We start from the raw sequence: 16994 nt of genomic DNA, 5'->3' as shown, positions 1-16994 counted from the left end.
AATGAAAAGCTGAAAATATAAACATAAAAGCTATTTCCAAATATTCATGAGAATGGCCTGATCTCTATCATAGTACTTTATCCTGGATGTCATATTGCAGCATGAAGGAAAATGGTATCAAATATTTCTCAAAATTTCTTCTTTTACCCACAGAAGCATTTTTAAGAAATGTGTGTGTGTATATATATATATATATGAAGAGTTCAGATGCAAAAGCCTCTAAGTGCCATCTGAAATTTTCTTCTAGAATGATAATTTTTATAAAGCTTGTATATTTAAGTTCAGTAATTTCACTTAAATGACAACTAATAGGTAATCTTCATTGCCATTTAAGTGAAATTACTGAACTTAAATATACAAGCTTTATAAAAAATGATCATTCTAGAAGAAAATTTCAGATGACACTTAAGAGGCTTTTGCATCTGAACTCTTCATATATATATATATATATATATATATATATATATATATATATATACATATATACATATACATTTATTAAATATAAATCTATACATTTAATTGTTTACATTTCATTTGTTCAAAATTTAAAATAAGTGACAAGTTTGTCTTTCAGTAAAAGAGTAGGCTATCCTATAGTTATAGCCAGTGTGACAACTTGCCCCGCACTCTCTTGTCGCTAATATGAATGAAGGGAGGAACACTAGTCCGCTAAATTAAATTTTAATACGCGGTTAATTTGTAAATGCTCATGATGACTGTAGTGGCCTCGGTGGCGCAGTATCGATGGTCTCGTGTTTGGGCGCTGAACGGGACCTTTGCGTCCTGAGGCGAGTGCGCGCGCCTGTCTGATACTGATAACACAATCTACGTGCTCGAGCTGCGCGCTGGAGCCTGTCCACAGCGACCGATTTCAAACTTCACTCGTGTTCGCGTGCGCCCCACATACGCCCAAACTACGTACTTAAGGTTCCTGTTTACAAGCCAAACCCAAGTAAAATTCACACGGGTGATGTCAACATCATGGTACAATTTAAAGCGCAAAAAGGGTATCGTGACAGTTCAGAGTGAGCGGAGAGTGATTCGGTGAGCGCGAGCGGACACACACACCGGACACTCGCGATGGAGATGCGCAGCGCCAAAAAAGAAATACATCACAGGTAAGAACAGGTACTTTACACAGTCATACAGGTGAATACCAGCCTTTAACCAGCTTAAACTATCTTCAGAAACACGGGTCTTAGCATGCTGTTATTTATTCATATTTTCAGTTGATTTGTTTGTGTGTGTTATTTTTTAAATTGTGTTGTTATACCACTACAATACCACTTATCTCTCCTTGTTGCAGTAATTAATTCTTATTTGTCGTATATCATGCTGCCTCATGGGATATTTTTTGGACAAAAAATGGCATTTCGTGTAGTTTGATTTCACAATAATGTGGGAATACTGTAGATCCACTGACAGGATTTGAGTTTATTGCCTCTCAATGACATAAATTTACTTAAAGCATCATACTTAGACATAAATTTGGGCCAATGCTCTAGATAATATCTCAACAAAATGTAACTTTTCCAAAAAATAATAACATCAGTCATAAAACAATAATTCGCCTATGTGAAGAAGAAAAAAATGTTTTTGTTTTGCTTTATTTTGTTTATTTGGTTACACTTTATTTTAAGGTGTCCTTGTTAGAGTGTAATTTATTAAGTACTGAGCACTATTAACACTTATAGGGTTTGGTTTAGTTGCTTGTAATTATGCATAATTTTTGTTTTATTACTATAGTAAGTAGGCTACATAACGTGTAACAAGGACACTAAAATAAAGTGTTATTTATTTATACATTCATTCATTCATTCATTCATTCATTTGATTTATTCATTTATTCACTTAGTTGGTCCTGTATACTAAGCCTTATCTATTCAAAGATAAAAGACTGATTGTTTCTTTTCTCGTTCAATAGTTAGTCACAGATGACAAGTCACTCATCTATTTTAGGTAGCCTAATTAACTGTGCTTTTTAATCATTAAGACTTTGGACATACTTGAAGGGATAGTTCGCCCTAAAATTAAAATTCTTTACTCGCCCTGTCGTACCAAACCTGTATGACTTTATTTCTTCTACTGAACACAAAAGAGTGAATGGTGACAGAATTCTCATTTGTGGGTGAACTATTTTTTGAAGAATTCATGTGTCGTCAAAGAAGTTGGCAAAAACTATGATAAGAAAGGTTGCATATGGCATTGCAAACATATGACGATCACAACCTGTTTTACATCTTCAGCTGAACTGCACAGTGAGTCAATGAGACAAATACACTCACTGTAAAATAAAAAAAGGAATTGTTGAGAAAATTTAATGCAACCTGAAGCATTCGCATTTTTAGGTTCTTTGCATTGTACAAAATTATTTTCATGATTTATCACAACTTTTTCATTTGTCAAATCAACTTGTACCACAATATTTTGAAACAAAAATTTTCAATATATTTTTAATATATTTATATTTTCAAAAATATTTTAGTAAAAAACTAAAAATTTTAGTTTCAGTGAAGGGCAATTCCACGCAAAACTGTCACATCCATAACGCCAACACAATGCCATGGTATTTAGTTGGCGTTATGGATGTGACAGTTTTGCGCGGAATTGCCCTAAACTCAAAATTAAGGCAACCAGATTACTTACTTTTCTTAGTTAAACCAACAATATTTTTTTTACAGTATATTGTGCTAGAAATTGTCTTAAGTAACACTACTTTGTTTTGTTCTCAATTTGAAATTGTTCGGTTAAATACAAAATATCTCATTCAGCCAATAAATTCATCAAGGCAACTAATATTCAATTTATAACCACTGTGCAGTGTTTGATTATTACATTTCTGTATACCTGTTATGTTGAGCTATATTAAAGATATATTAAAGGCACAGCTTAATGTAACATTTATTACAATGGGTTTATGCAAAGATTGATTTAAGTTCACTTAAATTAAAAGTTGTTATATTTTTAAAGCCTTTAAAATGTTAAATATGTTAAAAAGTAAAAAAAAAAAAAAAAAAGTACAGCTTTCAGTCATACTGTAATGTTGAATGGCTAAAAAAATCCATGTAATAGAGACATCAGTATCAGTACTGGTATCATAAGATTCATTCATAAGATGACATTATACAAATATTCAAAATATACCATCTTCATTTTGTTTCTACATTACTTGGGAGATTCAATGTGAAATTATTTCAAATATAAAATATATATTGGTGAGTATATGAAACTGTCAATCGTCAGTTGGTCAGTAATATTTGTATGAATTCTAGCAATGCAATGTTGTGATATACAGATATCAAATATTTCAACCTCAATTCTTTTTCATATTCAACATTAGTTGACCGTTAAGCATGCAACATTAAAATATCATTAGATTTAATCAAGTTGCATTGTCTTACTATTTTGATATTGCTTAGTCCTTTCCTTTGTAAATATAAAAACATGACTTATTTACATTGTAAAACTGCCAAGAAGAAAGAGTGCCAGTTGGCTGCTCCTTCACGTCTTTACGTGCTTTGAACGGCAGTGACCTCACACCAGCTGCACTGATGTCATACGCCAGGGCCCTGATAAGAACAGACCTAAACTGCGCTGACTTGATATATAGGACAGTGTGATAAGCACTCCACGTTTGAATACAAACACTAAATGACCACTTTTTGGCGGTATTACGTGTTCTTGTTGCTCAGCTGATAGAGCATGGTGCTAAAGTCTAGTCAAGTTATCTACATTTCTACAGCACTTTATACAAAACAGATTGTTTTAAAGCAGTTTCACAGTAATAAAACAATCAATGATGCAAACTTCATCAAATATGAAACAAATTGAAATTCTGCTGTAAGAAGAGAATGCAAAAAAAACAATGGTGTCATTATTCAGCTCGAGTCAGTTCAGTGTTGATTCAGTTTAGTTCAATAACTGTGTAATATTCATCAGTAATGAAATTAGTTCAATTCAGTCATAAGCAGCTCTGCAGAAGACAGTAGTGTCGTTTTCAGCTCGAGTCAGTGTCGATTCAATTCAGTTCAATAATGTTACAAAATTCAGCATTTATGCCAGGGTTACTACACTGAGGTTGTGGCTTTGATTATAACTTAAAGGATGTTTATTTTTTTTACATTTTCATCTTTTCATGTGTAATGTTGCTGTTTGAGCATGAAAAATGTCTGCAAAGTTACAAAGCATGAAGACTCCAGAGAGAGTTATTCTCTATATCAGTGCGCACTGTTTCTGAACATCCTGAAACGCTTTGTTTGTAGTCTTGAGTTTTCTTCCAGGAACAAACACGTCACAATATTCCTCATTTAAATAATTCCCACCCAAGTCATATGCAAAAATAAAATAAAAAAGGCGACGAGGCCTGTGTTAGTTAGTAGCGTGACATTTCCCAAACACGCTCAAAGCAGTTGACCAATCACAACACACTGATCCAGCCGGCCAATCAATGCACAGCTTTTCAGAAGGAGGGGCTTCATAGAGGAACTAAACAGGGCGTTACTGACAGACTGGGCAGAGAGGTGCTGCAACAATGTTAAATGTGTGAAAAATAACGTGTTTTTTTATAAATAAATAAAAACTTTTAAAATGGCATAAAAGGGTCCCATTTAATGCAGTGTAAGTTTTCTGTGGATAAAAGTATATGCCGATAACTGTAAGAAAGGTATGACCCAACTATCAAATAAACAACCTCCTGTCTTTCCCTTCAGGGTGTTTGTGAACCGGAGCTTGACACTTGAAAACATCAAGTGCTATGGATTTGACATGGATTACACTCTGGCGGGTGAGTGCATTTATAGTGCCTTTAGGGCAAGTTGTCAGACTATGTGTGAAGTGCTTTTTTCACATCAACTCTCATGTTTTCAACAGTGTATAAGTCTCCAGAGTATGAGAGTCTGGGCTTTGAGCTGCTCAGAGACAGGCTGGTGTCAATCGGATACCCACACGAGCTGCTGGGCTATTCGTACGACCCTTCCTTCCCCACACGGTAAGTGTTGCGCCATCAATGGGTCTGGATTAGGCTATATTGGGTAACTGAGCTCATTGGAAAGGCTTTTGAGGGTTTGTGGCTGTGCAAGCAGAACTGACTGTTTACATGCCCATCATCTTCTTAATATCCGTATTCTGGTTTACGCTGCGTCACAGAACGCGATTATTCCATTGATTTCAATGGGAATGGTGCGTCACTGGGGGGAAATAGAGATGTAAGCAACTTAAACGGTAACAAGAGCTTAGAAGAGTGCAGTGAATTTCAAAATGTATAGTTCAGGGGAATCTTCACTGCAAAATATGATTTTCTTCCTCAGTATTTTTGCCTTATTTTGTCAGTACAAATACCTTAATGTCCCTAAATCAAGATTCAATTACTTGAGAAGCAAAATGACATCAGATAACAAGTGTTGTTTTCTGAAAAATATATCAAAATTAAAGCAAGTTTATGCTTAAAACAAGATAAAAATGTCTACCAATGTGGTAAGTAAAGTTTATTTTTCTTACCCTTTCACTTAATTTTGATCCATTTTTTTCAGAAAACAAGACTTAATATCTTAAGTAATTTTGCATTTTAATTTAATGTATCTTGATTTAAGAACGTTTAGATATTTATAAAGGAATACAAGATGAAAATACTGAGTAAGAAAATATTTTTTTGCAGTTTACAGTTTCAGTATTTGTACTAATTTATGTTCATTTGCTTTCAAGTCGATACGAAGTGCCATTCATAACTTCAAAATCCAGTCATTTCAATCGAGTATTGATTGGATTTTGAAAAATAGGCATTATGAATATATGCAGGTACTCTGAGGGGAGGGATTGATAAGAGGGTTTCGTGAACTCAATTTGTTTCAGAAGTGGAGAAAGTTATTGCATTTAAATTTTTTATTTAAAATAATGTGCAGTGTGGAATTGTGGAAAAGACGTGTATTGAGAAATTAAAGGATCAGTTTTTATTTATAATGCTGCTTGCTTTCGCTAGTTTTATTTTTCAAAGCTTTTTAATTAATTATTAATTATGCAATTAGGTTAACATGATATACACAATAATATTCAAAAGTTTGAGGTTTAATAATATTTTATATTTTTGAAAGAAGTATTTTATGCTCACCAAGACTTCATTTATTTGATCAAAAATACAGTAAAAACAGTAATATAGTGAAATATTATTACGATTTAAAATGACTGTTTTCTATTGTCTTCAGTGTCACATGATCCCTCAGAAATCATTCTAATATGATGATTTGATGCTCAAGAAACATTTCTTATTATTATCAATGTTGAAAACAGTTGTGCTGCTTAATATTTTTGTAGAAAATGTAATTTTTTTCTTCTTCTGGATTTTTAGATAAACAAAGTTAAAATTAAAAGGTAACAACAAAGGTAACATTATAAATGTCTTTACTGTCACTTTTGATCAGTTTAATTTGTCCTTGCAGAATAAAAACACAAAAGTATATATTTATTTATTTTTAAAGAAAAAGAAAAAGATTATACTGACCCCAAACTTTTGAACGGTAGTGTAAATTATCAGATAATTCCAGTATAAATTGATCTTGTTAGTACAAGATGGAGACCTTAAGTCCACTTAATTTTGTGTTTGTAGTCCTGAGAAACTTTGTGAGTAACCATACAAATAAAAATGCCCTGCATTACACCAGTCTCAAGAGTCTCATAACAGCTTGAGGTCATTTTTAAAACGTGCTGAATGCCAAACGCAGACAGTTTAACTCTCAGCTCAATGATACTGCTGGGGGAAAATATAAATATGAATGAACTCTTGTTTTAACTCCTAAGAGGGCCATATTTTGCTATCAATTATTCACTTGTCTGAATGCTCCCAGACTCTTGTTCTTTCCAACATTCTCTCTCTTTCTCCTCTCTTCTCCAGAGGCCTGGTGTACGATACTATGTACGGTAACCTGTTGAAAATAGACTCCAATGGAAACATCCTGGTGTGCACTCACGGCTTTGAGTACCTGAGAGGGTGAGTGAGATGATTCATTGTGGCGCGAGTCAATGGTGTATTGAGTGAGAGTTTGCTCGCAAATGCCCCCACAACCTTTCTCTGACAACAGAAGATTCCAACAAAGGTGAGTGCTGCGTGGGACAAAACATTCAAGGGAGGCAGGTCGAAAGCCAATAAACCGAATGTGAAGGAACGACAGGGTTAAGAGCTGTTGAAAACAGATAAAGAAATACAAGGATCTGTGTTAGAGACGAGCACAGCAGAGCAAGGCAATTTTGTGTTTAACATCACACTGAAAAAAAAAACTCATTAGCAATGAAGGGGCTTCACAAAAGCGAATTTTAAAAATGGATATAGCAATTGTTAGCCTAAACTAAACATCTTAATCACTCTGATTCATGAACAAATCTTTTTCTTGAATCATGACAATACAAGCTTAATTGACAACAAGTTCTTTTGGATGTGTTGACTCATGTGACTGCAAACAGAGGGAAACACGCAGAACCTGATTTTAGCCAAATACATCATGTTCCTAGATCAACATTTTTGTTGATCCTGGAACAACATTCCAATCAGCCAATCAGAATTTTTATTTTTTTATTTTTTTTTTTATTTTTTGAGGAACAAATTTACAGTTTATGTCAAGTTTAGGCTTACATCCATGGTTAGTTATGTGCTTCAACATCAGTGTTATTCACCTATCATTTCCCAAAATATGTTGATCTATCTATCTATCTATCTATCTATCTATCTATCTATCTATCTATCTATCTATCTATCTATCTATCTATCTATCTATCTATCCATCCATCCATCCATCCATCCATCCATCCATCCATCCATCCATCCATCCATCCATCCATCCATCCATCCGTCCATCCATCCATCCATCCATCTTCCAAATAAATGCTGTTCTTTTGAACTTTCTATTCATAAAAGAATCATCATATTAGACTGATTTCTGAAGGATCATGTGACACTGAAGACTGGAGTAATGATGCTGAAAATTCAGCTTTGATTCACAGGAATAAATTACATTTTACACTATATTACAATAGTAAACAGTTCATTTATTTTGTAATAATATTTCACAATATTACTGTTTTTACTGTCTTTTGTTCAAATAAATGCAGCCTTTGTGACTTTTTTCAAATTTAACATTTACTCAACCAAACTTTTGAACTGTAGTGTATATAAAATAAAATATTTATAGTATGTCATACATCCTAAATTTTTTGTTAGACCTCCTGAGGTGGATGACCAACAGGGTTAAGAAGTTAAAAAAAAAAAGAAAAAGTTATAACCTCTATTTTGTTCCATTTTTGTGGAAAATGTCTAATTTGAGACCCAACACTCTATTTAGATCAGACACAGATGAAGTAATGAACTCATTATAGTAGTATATTTATGTCCAACACCTGCCATAGAAGAGTGGTGTGTAGATTTTGTTAGTGAGGCTGTTGGTTATCCTCACGTATAAGACATTAGACATGGGGTATTTTGGGGATGGTTTTATTTAGCAGGGATCAGTTGTTTGTGAACAGTATTGTTAGCAGTCTCTGAACACTGGCTGCTGCTGTGACACATTAGCTGGGCAGCTCAGTGACACACTGTTATTGTTTCGTCACACGCCTTCCGATATGTGAATGTATTTCCAATGCATTTGTATGGTTTGTCAGACAGCTTATTTGTCTGCTAGTATTCTCATTAAGACATGTGTCTGTTTGTAGTGAACAGGTTGATGAGTATTATCCAAACAAGTTCATCCAGAGGGACGACACTGACCGCTTTTACGTCCTCAACACGCTCTTCAACCTATCAGGTACAATGATAATGTTGCATCTAAACGGTCAAGTGAAAGGATAATCGATTCTAATAACATGATTTGTCTCTTTCATGTTCTCAGAGACATATCTTTATGCGTGCCTGTTTGACTTCTTCACCAAAACCACCAGATACAAAAAGTGAGTGAATTATTCTTAACTGCAACAGACTCTTTTACAGCTTAGTCATGAGAATAATGTTTAGAATTTACAGTTTTTACTGAGGAAAGCATCACTATTACTCTTGCTTATGCTTAAGGCTAGAGGTTTCAACACAGACTGGACCGTCTGACCAATCAGAGCAGAGTAGACCAAACACAACAGACTGGGTCATCTGACCAATCAGAGCAGAGTAGACCAATCACAACAGACTGGGTCATCTGACCAATCAGAGCAGAGTAGACCAATCACAACAGACTGGGTCATCTGACCAATCAGAGCAGAGTAGACCAATCACAACAGACTGGGTCATCTGACCAATCAGAGCAGAGTAGACCAATCACAACAGACTGGGTCATCTGACCAATCAGAGCAGAGTAGACCAATCACAACAGACTGGGTCATCTGACCAATCAGAGCAGAGTAGACCAATCACAACAGACTGGGTCATCTGACCAATCAGAGCGACAAAGTGAAAGTGTTTTTTGACCTTGGATGCATGTAAACCTATTGTAGGAGACCTCTAAAACAATTTCTAAAATCTGTCTTACTATTCCTCTCCCACTTAGTTGCCTGAAAGGGTTCAAACACGGTGACTTGTTCATGTCACACAGAAGCATGTTTCAGGACGTGAGGGATGCCATGGATCACCTTCATGACACGGTAAACTTGACCATTTTCACTAACATTTTTGTGTAGATTATAAAGGGCCGATCACGCAGAGGACGATAACTATAAAGTTTTAATTATCATTCTAATTCTATGAGAATAGGGAAGTCCACAACTATAACAATAATCACACAGAGGAACGCTATCGTTGGAATCACTTTCAGAACGATTTTTCTCAATTGATGAACGATAAAGACATTGACAGCCAATCAGAATCCATTCATATACAGAGTTGTCCTCTGCAATTGATGATTAATGCTGAATATTCAGGCATACACACATTACAGTCATTATTATATTTGTCTTTCAGGGCGTTCTGAAGGAACGAACACTGAAGAACCTGGACAAGTACGTGATTAAAGATGTAAGTAATAATTTTTTTTTTTTTTCTCAAATTGCCTGAGAGAAACATTTTGTATGCTAATCATCATTATGATGATTATAGATTATATTATAGATTTGCATGTGCCTAAAGACTCATATACATATGATTCTGTTTAGCCTCGTCTTCCTGTGTTACTGAGCCGCATTAAAGAGGTCGCCAAAGTGTTCCTGGCCACCAACAGCGACTTCAATTACACTGAGGTAAGGAGAGCGCCAGCCCCCTAGAAATTATTTACACTGCCACGGACAGGCTGCATATCATTGCACGCTATCATTAATATTCATAATTTTAATCACGCTGTATTATGTCTTTTCTCAAATTAGGCTATTATGAAGTACTTACTGGAGACCCCGGCTGGCTCTAAGGTGAGCGGCACGAGTGCTCTCTGACTGAAACAAAAAATACTACTTAGTATCATTTGCTCTGAAATATTGTTTGCACACATACAGATATACAAATTCTGAAATGTTTCATGTTGTCTAGAGCCCCAAGAAACCCTGGCGCTCCTACTTTGACCTGGTGGTGGTGGACACTAGGAAGCCCATGTTCTTCGCAGGAGGGACAGTATTGCGACAGGTCGACACGGTGGGTTCCTGGTGTCTGGTGGGGTGCACTGCTACTATTCATATAGAAATCAAAAGCTGTACTCTCTTTTAAATTAACCATTCATTCAGGCAAAAATAAGGAGTTTTTGATGTAAAAGTTAGCTGTTATACCCAATGATTTAATAACATTGAGACTATGGGTGAATCTTAAGACTGTCAGGAACACGTCTAGCTCCTATTTTACCACAAAACCAGAAAAAAACTAATTGTAAACAAATACAAACATTAGACATTGTATATAGAAATGACTTTACATTTACATTACTATACATTTCCCCACATTTCTTTTTGTAGTGAATTGAAAAGTCTTGTTCTCAGTGACATAATATGTGGTAATACTATTTTACAGTGACCTTTTTACATGTAGTTACTATAGTAATAACTATAAATTATGCATAATTACATCCCACTAACCCTAAACCAAACTCTAACATGTTAATTAATATTATGCCCAGCATTTAAATGTATCATTACATTGTAACAAGGACACCTTAAAATAAAGTGTAACCTAATATTTACTTTTATATGCTGATTTTAACAAAATTGTGTCCCAGACAAGATGATTCTCACTGTATAGTACATGTTCCAATATAGTTGTGCATGTTTGTCATTAACATTGTGTGTAATAATAATAATATTTATATTATAATCATAAAAAACTTCACAGTATCAGTTTCCACAAAAAATATCAACATCTATAATAAGAAGAAATGTTTTCTTGAGAAGCAAATGATTTCTGAAGGATCATGTGACACTGCAGACTGGAGTAATTACGCTGAAAATTCAGCTTTGCACCACAGGAATAAATTACATTTTATAATATTTTCAAAACGGGAACAGTTATTTTAAATTGAAATAATATTTCACAATATTGCTGTTTTTACTGTATTTTAAATCAAATAAATGGTGAGCATAAGAGACTTCTTTAAAAACGTTAAAATCTTACAGACCCCAAACATTTGTATGGCAGTAAATAAATACATAACATTGTACACTGTATATTTTTATAAACATTAAGGCACTTCATGTTCAATGAAATATCAGGAACCGTCTTGCTTGAGCTTGGATTGAACTAAACTTCTGATCATTCCCTGATGTAGGTCACTGGTAAGCTGCGTGTTGGCACATACACGGGAGACCTCCAGCACGGGACAGTGTATTCTGGAGGTAATGCCAGAGGAGTTTTCACATGTTGTTCTCATCATCTTCATGATCTGTTTGCTAGGCTTGCATGAAGACACTACTTTTGCTTATGTCAGTTATTCTTCAACCCCTTTCTTAGGGTCTTCTGATATTGTCTGTGATTTGCTGGATGTTAAGGGCAAAGACATCCTCTATGTGGGGGATCACATCTTTGGGGATATTCTCAAGTCAAAGAAACGTCAGGGCTGGAAGACTTTCCTGGTGGTTCCTGAGCTCGTGAAGGAGCTGCATGTGTGGACAGACAAAACCAGTAAATACCCTTTAATTTTCGTCATTTGATAAAGGATGGATTTGCAGAGTTGACTGCTAGAGGCTAAAAATACTGTCTCTTGTGTCTTTTTATAGGTATGTTTGAGGAGCTAAGACATCTTGACATCTTCCTTGCAGAGTTATATCAGTAAGTGTGAGTCTTTCTCTGCCAGAATCAGTGCAATACTAGGCATGATGGATAGATGGCAGTACAGGACTCCATATACATGCTTTTCTGTGCACAGACTTCACATACAATCTAGTGTTGTTAGTTCAAATTAATTAGGTTAATCATTAATTATATTTTATTTAGGCTTTTATTGTATTAATCAAGTCTCTTTTTTGACATTTTTGGGGTACTTATATAGAGACAGCAAAAGCTGAAACGCTGACAAACAAACATTAATCTGGTTCTCCTCATTTAGGGGTCATTTATGTTACAGTGTTTCCCCCCCAGTAAAATCAATGTAATATATTTTTGTTCAGTAATTTTATTTATTTATTTAATATTTTGTATTTTGAGGGAATGGCACCAACTAATATTTATGCAACAATTATGCTCCATTTATTTCCACAATTTTTTATAATACAATTCATTAATCCATACCCATTTATTTATTTATTTATTTTTCAATAATTGTTATGTACACTTAACCCTAAAACCGTATTCTGGACAAATGTGGGCAAAATAATTTTGATTTATTTTTAAAAAATACTTCCCTTGATCTGAGCGGTACAAGACTTGGCTACTTTTCCTAAGTTTGCCTCCTGAACACACACAAATTTTTTGGACTCAATTCTACAATGTTAAGTGGGTGAAGAAAAAAAAACTCCTTAATCCTGTATTTGGGTCAAAAATGGGCACCCATAGAAATGAATGGGAAAAACTGTAATTTAGAGCATTCTTCTTGTTTTTTTGTAAAAATAAATCAATAGATCCAATACAATGCATATCTAACATACACACAAATGAAGGGCTGATCCTGTACAACATTCTCATCATGGCAAAAACTCACACTCATACACACACACACACAAACAATGCATTCAATGAGCCGAGCTGGGCTTTTATATATACATATATATATAAAAACTCACACATACAAAAACAAATAATTGAATGAGCCAATGTCTGACCATGTTTTTTGGTATGATCCAATCATCCACCTGGCTCATCACCCTCTCTCTCTCTCTCTCTCTCTCTCTCTCTCTCTCTCTCTCTCTCTCTCTCTCTCTCACACACACACACACACAAAAACAATGCATTCAATGAGCCTATGACAGAGCTGGGCTTTTTTTTTTTTTTTTTTTTTATCCACACACATCAGTTGTGGTAAACGGAAGTGTGTTCCCTTGACGTGCGACAACCAGTGATGTTCATTCTCGTGTTACGCATCACGTTTGAGCTTCAGCAAGAACCAATGAGGTTCATTCTCGTGTTACGCATCACGTTTGAGCTTCAGCAAGAACCAATGAGGTTCATTCTCGTGTTACGCAGCACGTTTGAGCTTCAGCAAGAACCAATGAGGTTCATTCTCGTGTTACGCATCACGTTTGAGCTTCAGCGAGAACCAATGAGGTTCATTCTCGTGTTACGCATCACGTTTGAGCTTCAGCGAGAACCAGTGATGTTCATTCTCGTGTTACGCAGCACGTTTGAGCTTCAGCGAGAACCAATGAGGTTCATTCTCGTGTTACGCATCACGTTTGAGCTTCAGCGAGAACCAGTGATGTTCATTCTCGTGTTACGCAGCACGTTTGAGCTTCAGCGAGAACCAATGAGGTTCATTCTCGTGTTACGCAGCACGTTTGAGCTTCAGCGAGAACCAGTGATGTTCATTCTCGTGTTACGCATCACGTTTGAGCTTCAGCGAGAACCAATGAGGTTCATTCTCGTGTTACGCATCACGTTTGAGCTTCAGCGAGAACCAGTGATGTTCATTCTCGTGTTACGCAGCACGTTTGAGCTTCAGCGAGAACCAATGAGGTTCATTCTCGTGTTACGCAGCACGTTTGAGCTTCAGCGAGAACCAATGAGGTTTGTTCTCGTGCGTGAAGCATGTTCGGTTGAGCTTCTGTTTATGTTCGCTGATCAATGGTCATATGTGAATAAAAGCCTAAATTCAATCTGTTCATGATTTAAAGCGATCTTTTTTGACTGTGAGGAGTACAAGTGCCCTACTTTTTTAGGACCATTTAACCTTTTTTAAATCATGTCCATGATTTGTGTGTGTGTGTGTGTGTAGGCTTGTTCGACTTGAAGCGGAGCTGCACAGACCCATCGGTGCATGACATCAAAATACCGCAAGCACAATGCAAATGCATATGGAGCCGTCTGCTCTCTAATCCCTCTTGCAGTACCTTGATTGAACAAGCCTTGTGTGTTCACATGGCAAGTGCCACAATAGTCACAAAGTGTCATACCCTTCCAGTATTGGGGGTAACACATTACAAGTAATGTGAGTTATGTAATCAGATTACTTTAAGTAACTATAAAGTAAAACATTACTTGTAAATTTATAACAAAATATCTGATTTACTTTTTAAAATAAGTTTTTTTCCCCATATATTGACTGACACCTCTCCTGTCCCCATGTTGAGAGAAATCGCGAGTGCAGCAGCGTTGTGTGCGCACTGTGTCTTTGCTGCTTACCTTCGATGATCCAATTCAACCATAGTCATAGACATCACATTTGTGTTTCTTTTGTTGTTGTTTTTAAGTAAGAGTGATGAACTTTCTTCTCCTGAGTCCTATTCTTCTGCAATCCAGAATGGCAGCACATATGAAAGGTTTGTTTGAACTGCGCCCTCTACTGTACAGGCGTGAGTTTGCATTTCCTTCAGCCTGAGGCTCATTTGTTTTTTCTTTATTAAAAAACAAACAAGCAAGCGGAGCCCAGAAGAGGGAATGGAACACATAAGTAACGTAACGCATTACTCTCCGTAAAAAGTAACTAAGTAACGCAAGTTTCATTTTAAAAAGGTATTGCAAAATTTTAACTTTCCCCAACATTGGACCATTCCGATGAAGTAAAACATAAAAACTATTTTTTTTTCTCGGTCAAAAGTGACCAAAGAACACCAGAGGGTTAACACTGAATGACACTGAACTTTTCAGCTGACCTCTCATTTTATCCCATCAGGCATTTGGACAGTGGAAGTCAAGAGAGCCCGGATATTAGTGCGATTCAGAGCAGGATAAAGGTGAGTTCTCAGGATCATCTTAGCATGTTTGCCACACATCATTTACCTTGATGTTCTCACATCTAACCTGTTTTGTGGATTATCTTCATTCAAAAAAATATTCAGAATTTTGTGTTTCTTAAAATTGTATATCCTTACTGTAACATACCAGTTTTTCGATATGCATTACAGATGGTGACATACGGCATGGATCTGTGCTATGGGAAAATGGGCAGTCTTTTACGCTGTGGTTCCACAAAAACCCTCTTCGCCAGTCAGTTACTGCGCTATGCGGATATATACTCTACCACCTGCCTCAACCTCTTAAACTACCCCTTCAGCTACCTCTTCAGAGCCCCCCACGTCCTGGTACGCTCTCCAATATAGTTAATAATTATAAATAATATTTAATAAAGATTTTTGTCAAAAATCCTAGTGTGTGTTGAATGAATGTTGTGTCACTCATAACAGTTGCCACACGAGGCCGCTGTGGAGTCTCAGACCAAAGAGCAGATCACAGAGCTGCCAGAGCACATGCTCAGAAACACACACATCAAGGTTTGAATGGCACTCTCACGTTCACTTTTTATATAATAATTATAAATGTTTTGTTATATAAATTTATTACTCTCAAACATCATAATTTGCATCAATGTTTTAAATGTAACAATATTGTTTTCCCATGTTTTTGTTCAAAAATGATGCTTTTTCTTTGCTAAGTGATTTACATCTTTTGCACACAGCGGCAGTGTGAGTGCGACGATGGCGACTGCGGACAAGATGATAATTGTGCCCGAAATAACCCAGCTTCATCCACAGAGACATGAGGACTGATGTTTTTTATTATTATTATTGCTGTAAATATGAACTTTTTATTTAATGTGTTTGTTGTACTTTCTCAGTTTCCATTCCTGCCTTAAAACTGTGTATTGATACACAGCAGCGCTTGTGTGGTTGATTTGCAGTTTAGCTTAAGTATGATTCTGGCAGAAATTTGTGATTAAAAGGAAGTTTGCATGTCATATGGTTTAAGTTAACAGCTGTTTTGTTATTATTTGTAAAGCAAGTGTAAAATCATTATTGAACCATTTTATAAAACTTTTATATTCTGTTTATTTTGTGTTCGTAATTAAGAGCTTTGATAAAGTATCTAGCCTTTTGTCTCATTGGTGAAATGTTTATTTACTTTTGTTTATTAGGCTATATCATATAGGCTACCTTATATACTAATGCAGACATTGATGTATATAATAAGTTAATCTAGAAAGTAACTCTATAACTGTTCTATTCTGCCCCTATGACTGATTTAATACATATATATTTTATATGCTATATTTTTTGTTTATGCTTTTAGGTTTTTCATAAGTATAATGAATTGACATAATTAAAGAGTTTTATTTTAGACTTATTCTGTTGTCATATTTCTAATCTGATTTACCTCAGCCACATGTGAAAGTTAATTTCCAGTTGTAATGAGTTAAACTTTGTCCCTGCACGGGAGCCTTTAATTGCTGAATGTGATTTTTAATATGCCATATGGAGGTTGAGGAAGTGTACTGAAACGGCATGTTCATGAAAACAGGAGATTAAATACAGTAAAAAAATAAAAAACTTTGAATCAATAACGAGTAAATGAACTAACATTCGGACATCTTCGTGAAAATCTCTGTAGGCTATGTTGTCCGTAAGATGGCGGCAAAGACTAGTCTGTGCGCGCGACTTGAATGGGTATCTTTCATTTTATCATAACCAGC

At 35.5% G+C, this 16994-nt stretch overlaps 1 protein-coding gene across 2 annotated transcripts; it reads left to right on the top strand.

Moving 5' to 3' along the window:
* Positions 1-861: 861 nt before the first annotated feature.
* LOC311076732 (cytosolic purine 5'-nucleotidase-like) lies at positions 862-16648 on the top strand. Of its 2 annotated transcripts, XM_084105142.1 has the most exons (19): positions 884-1121; positions 4713-4786; positions 4873-4990; positions 6887-6982; positions 8695-8786; positions 8871-8928; positions 9516-9609; positions 9926-9979; positions 10117-10200; positions 10324-10365; positions 10484-10585; positions 11706-11772; positions 11888-12058; positions 12154-12205; positions 14779-14847; positions 15201-15261; positions 15433-15609; positions 15712-15798; positions 15984-16648. In XM_084105142.1, exons 1-19 carry the CDS (start codon positions 1084-1086, stop codon positions 16065-16067), a joined length of 1620 nt encoding a protein of 539 aa, XP_083961268.1. In that variant the 5' UTR covers positions 884-1083; the 3' UTR covers positions 16068-16648. The 2 variants fall into 2 exon arrangements, with proteins under 2 accessions (XP_083961269.1, XP_083961268.1); XM_084105143.1 differs by lacking the exon at positions 14779-14847 and having other exon boundaries at positions 862-1121.
* The last annotated feature ends 346 nt before the right edge of the window (positions 16649-16994 follow it).

The sequence above is a fragment of the Abramis brama genome (assembly GCF_963993115.1).
Source record: "Abramis brama genome assembly, chromosome: 25".
NCBI lineage: Eukaryota > Metazoa > Chordata > Actinopteri > Cypriniformes > Leuciscidae > Abramis > Abramis brama.
Note: the sequence above shows the minus strand (reverse complement) of the source record. Positions and strands in the feature narration are given on the sequence as shown.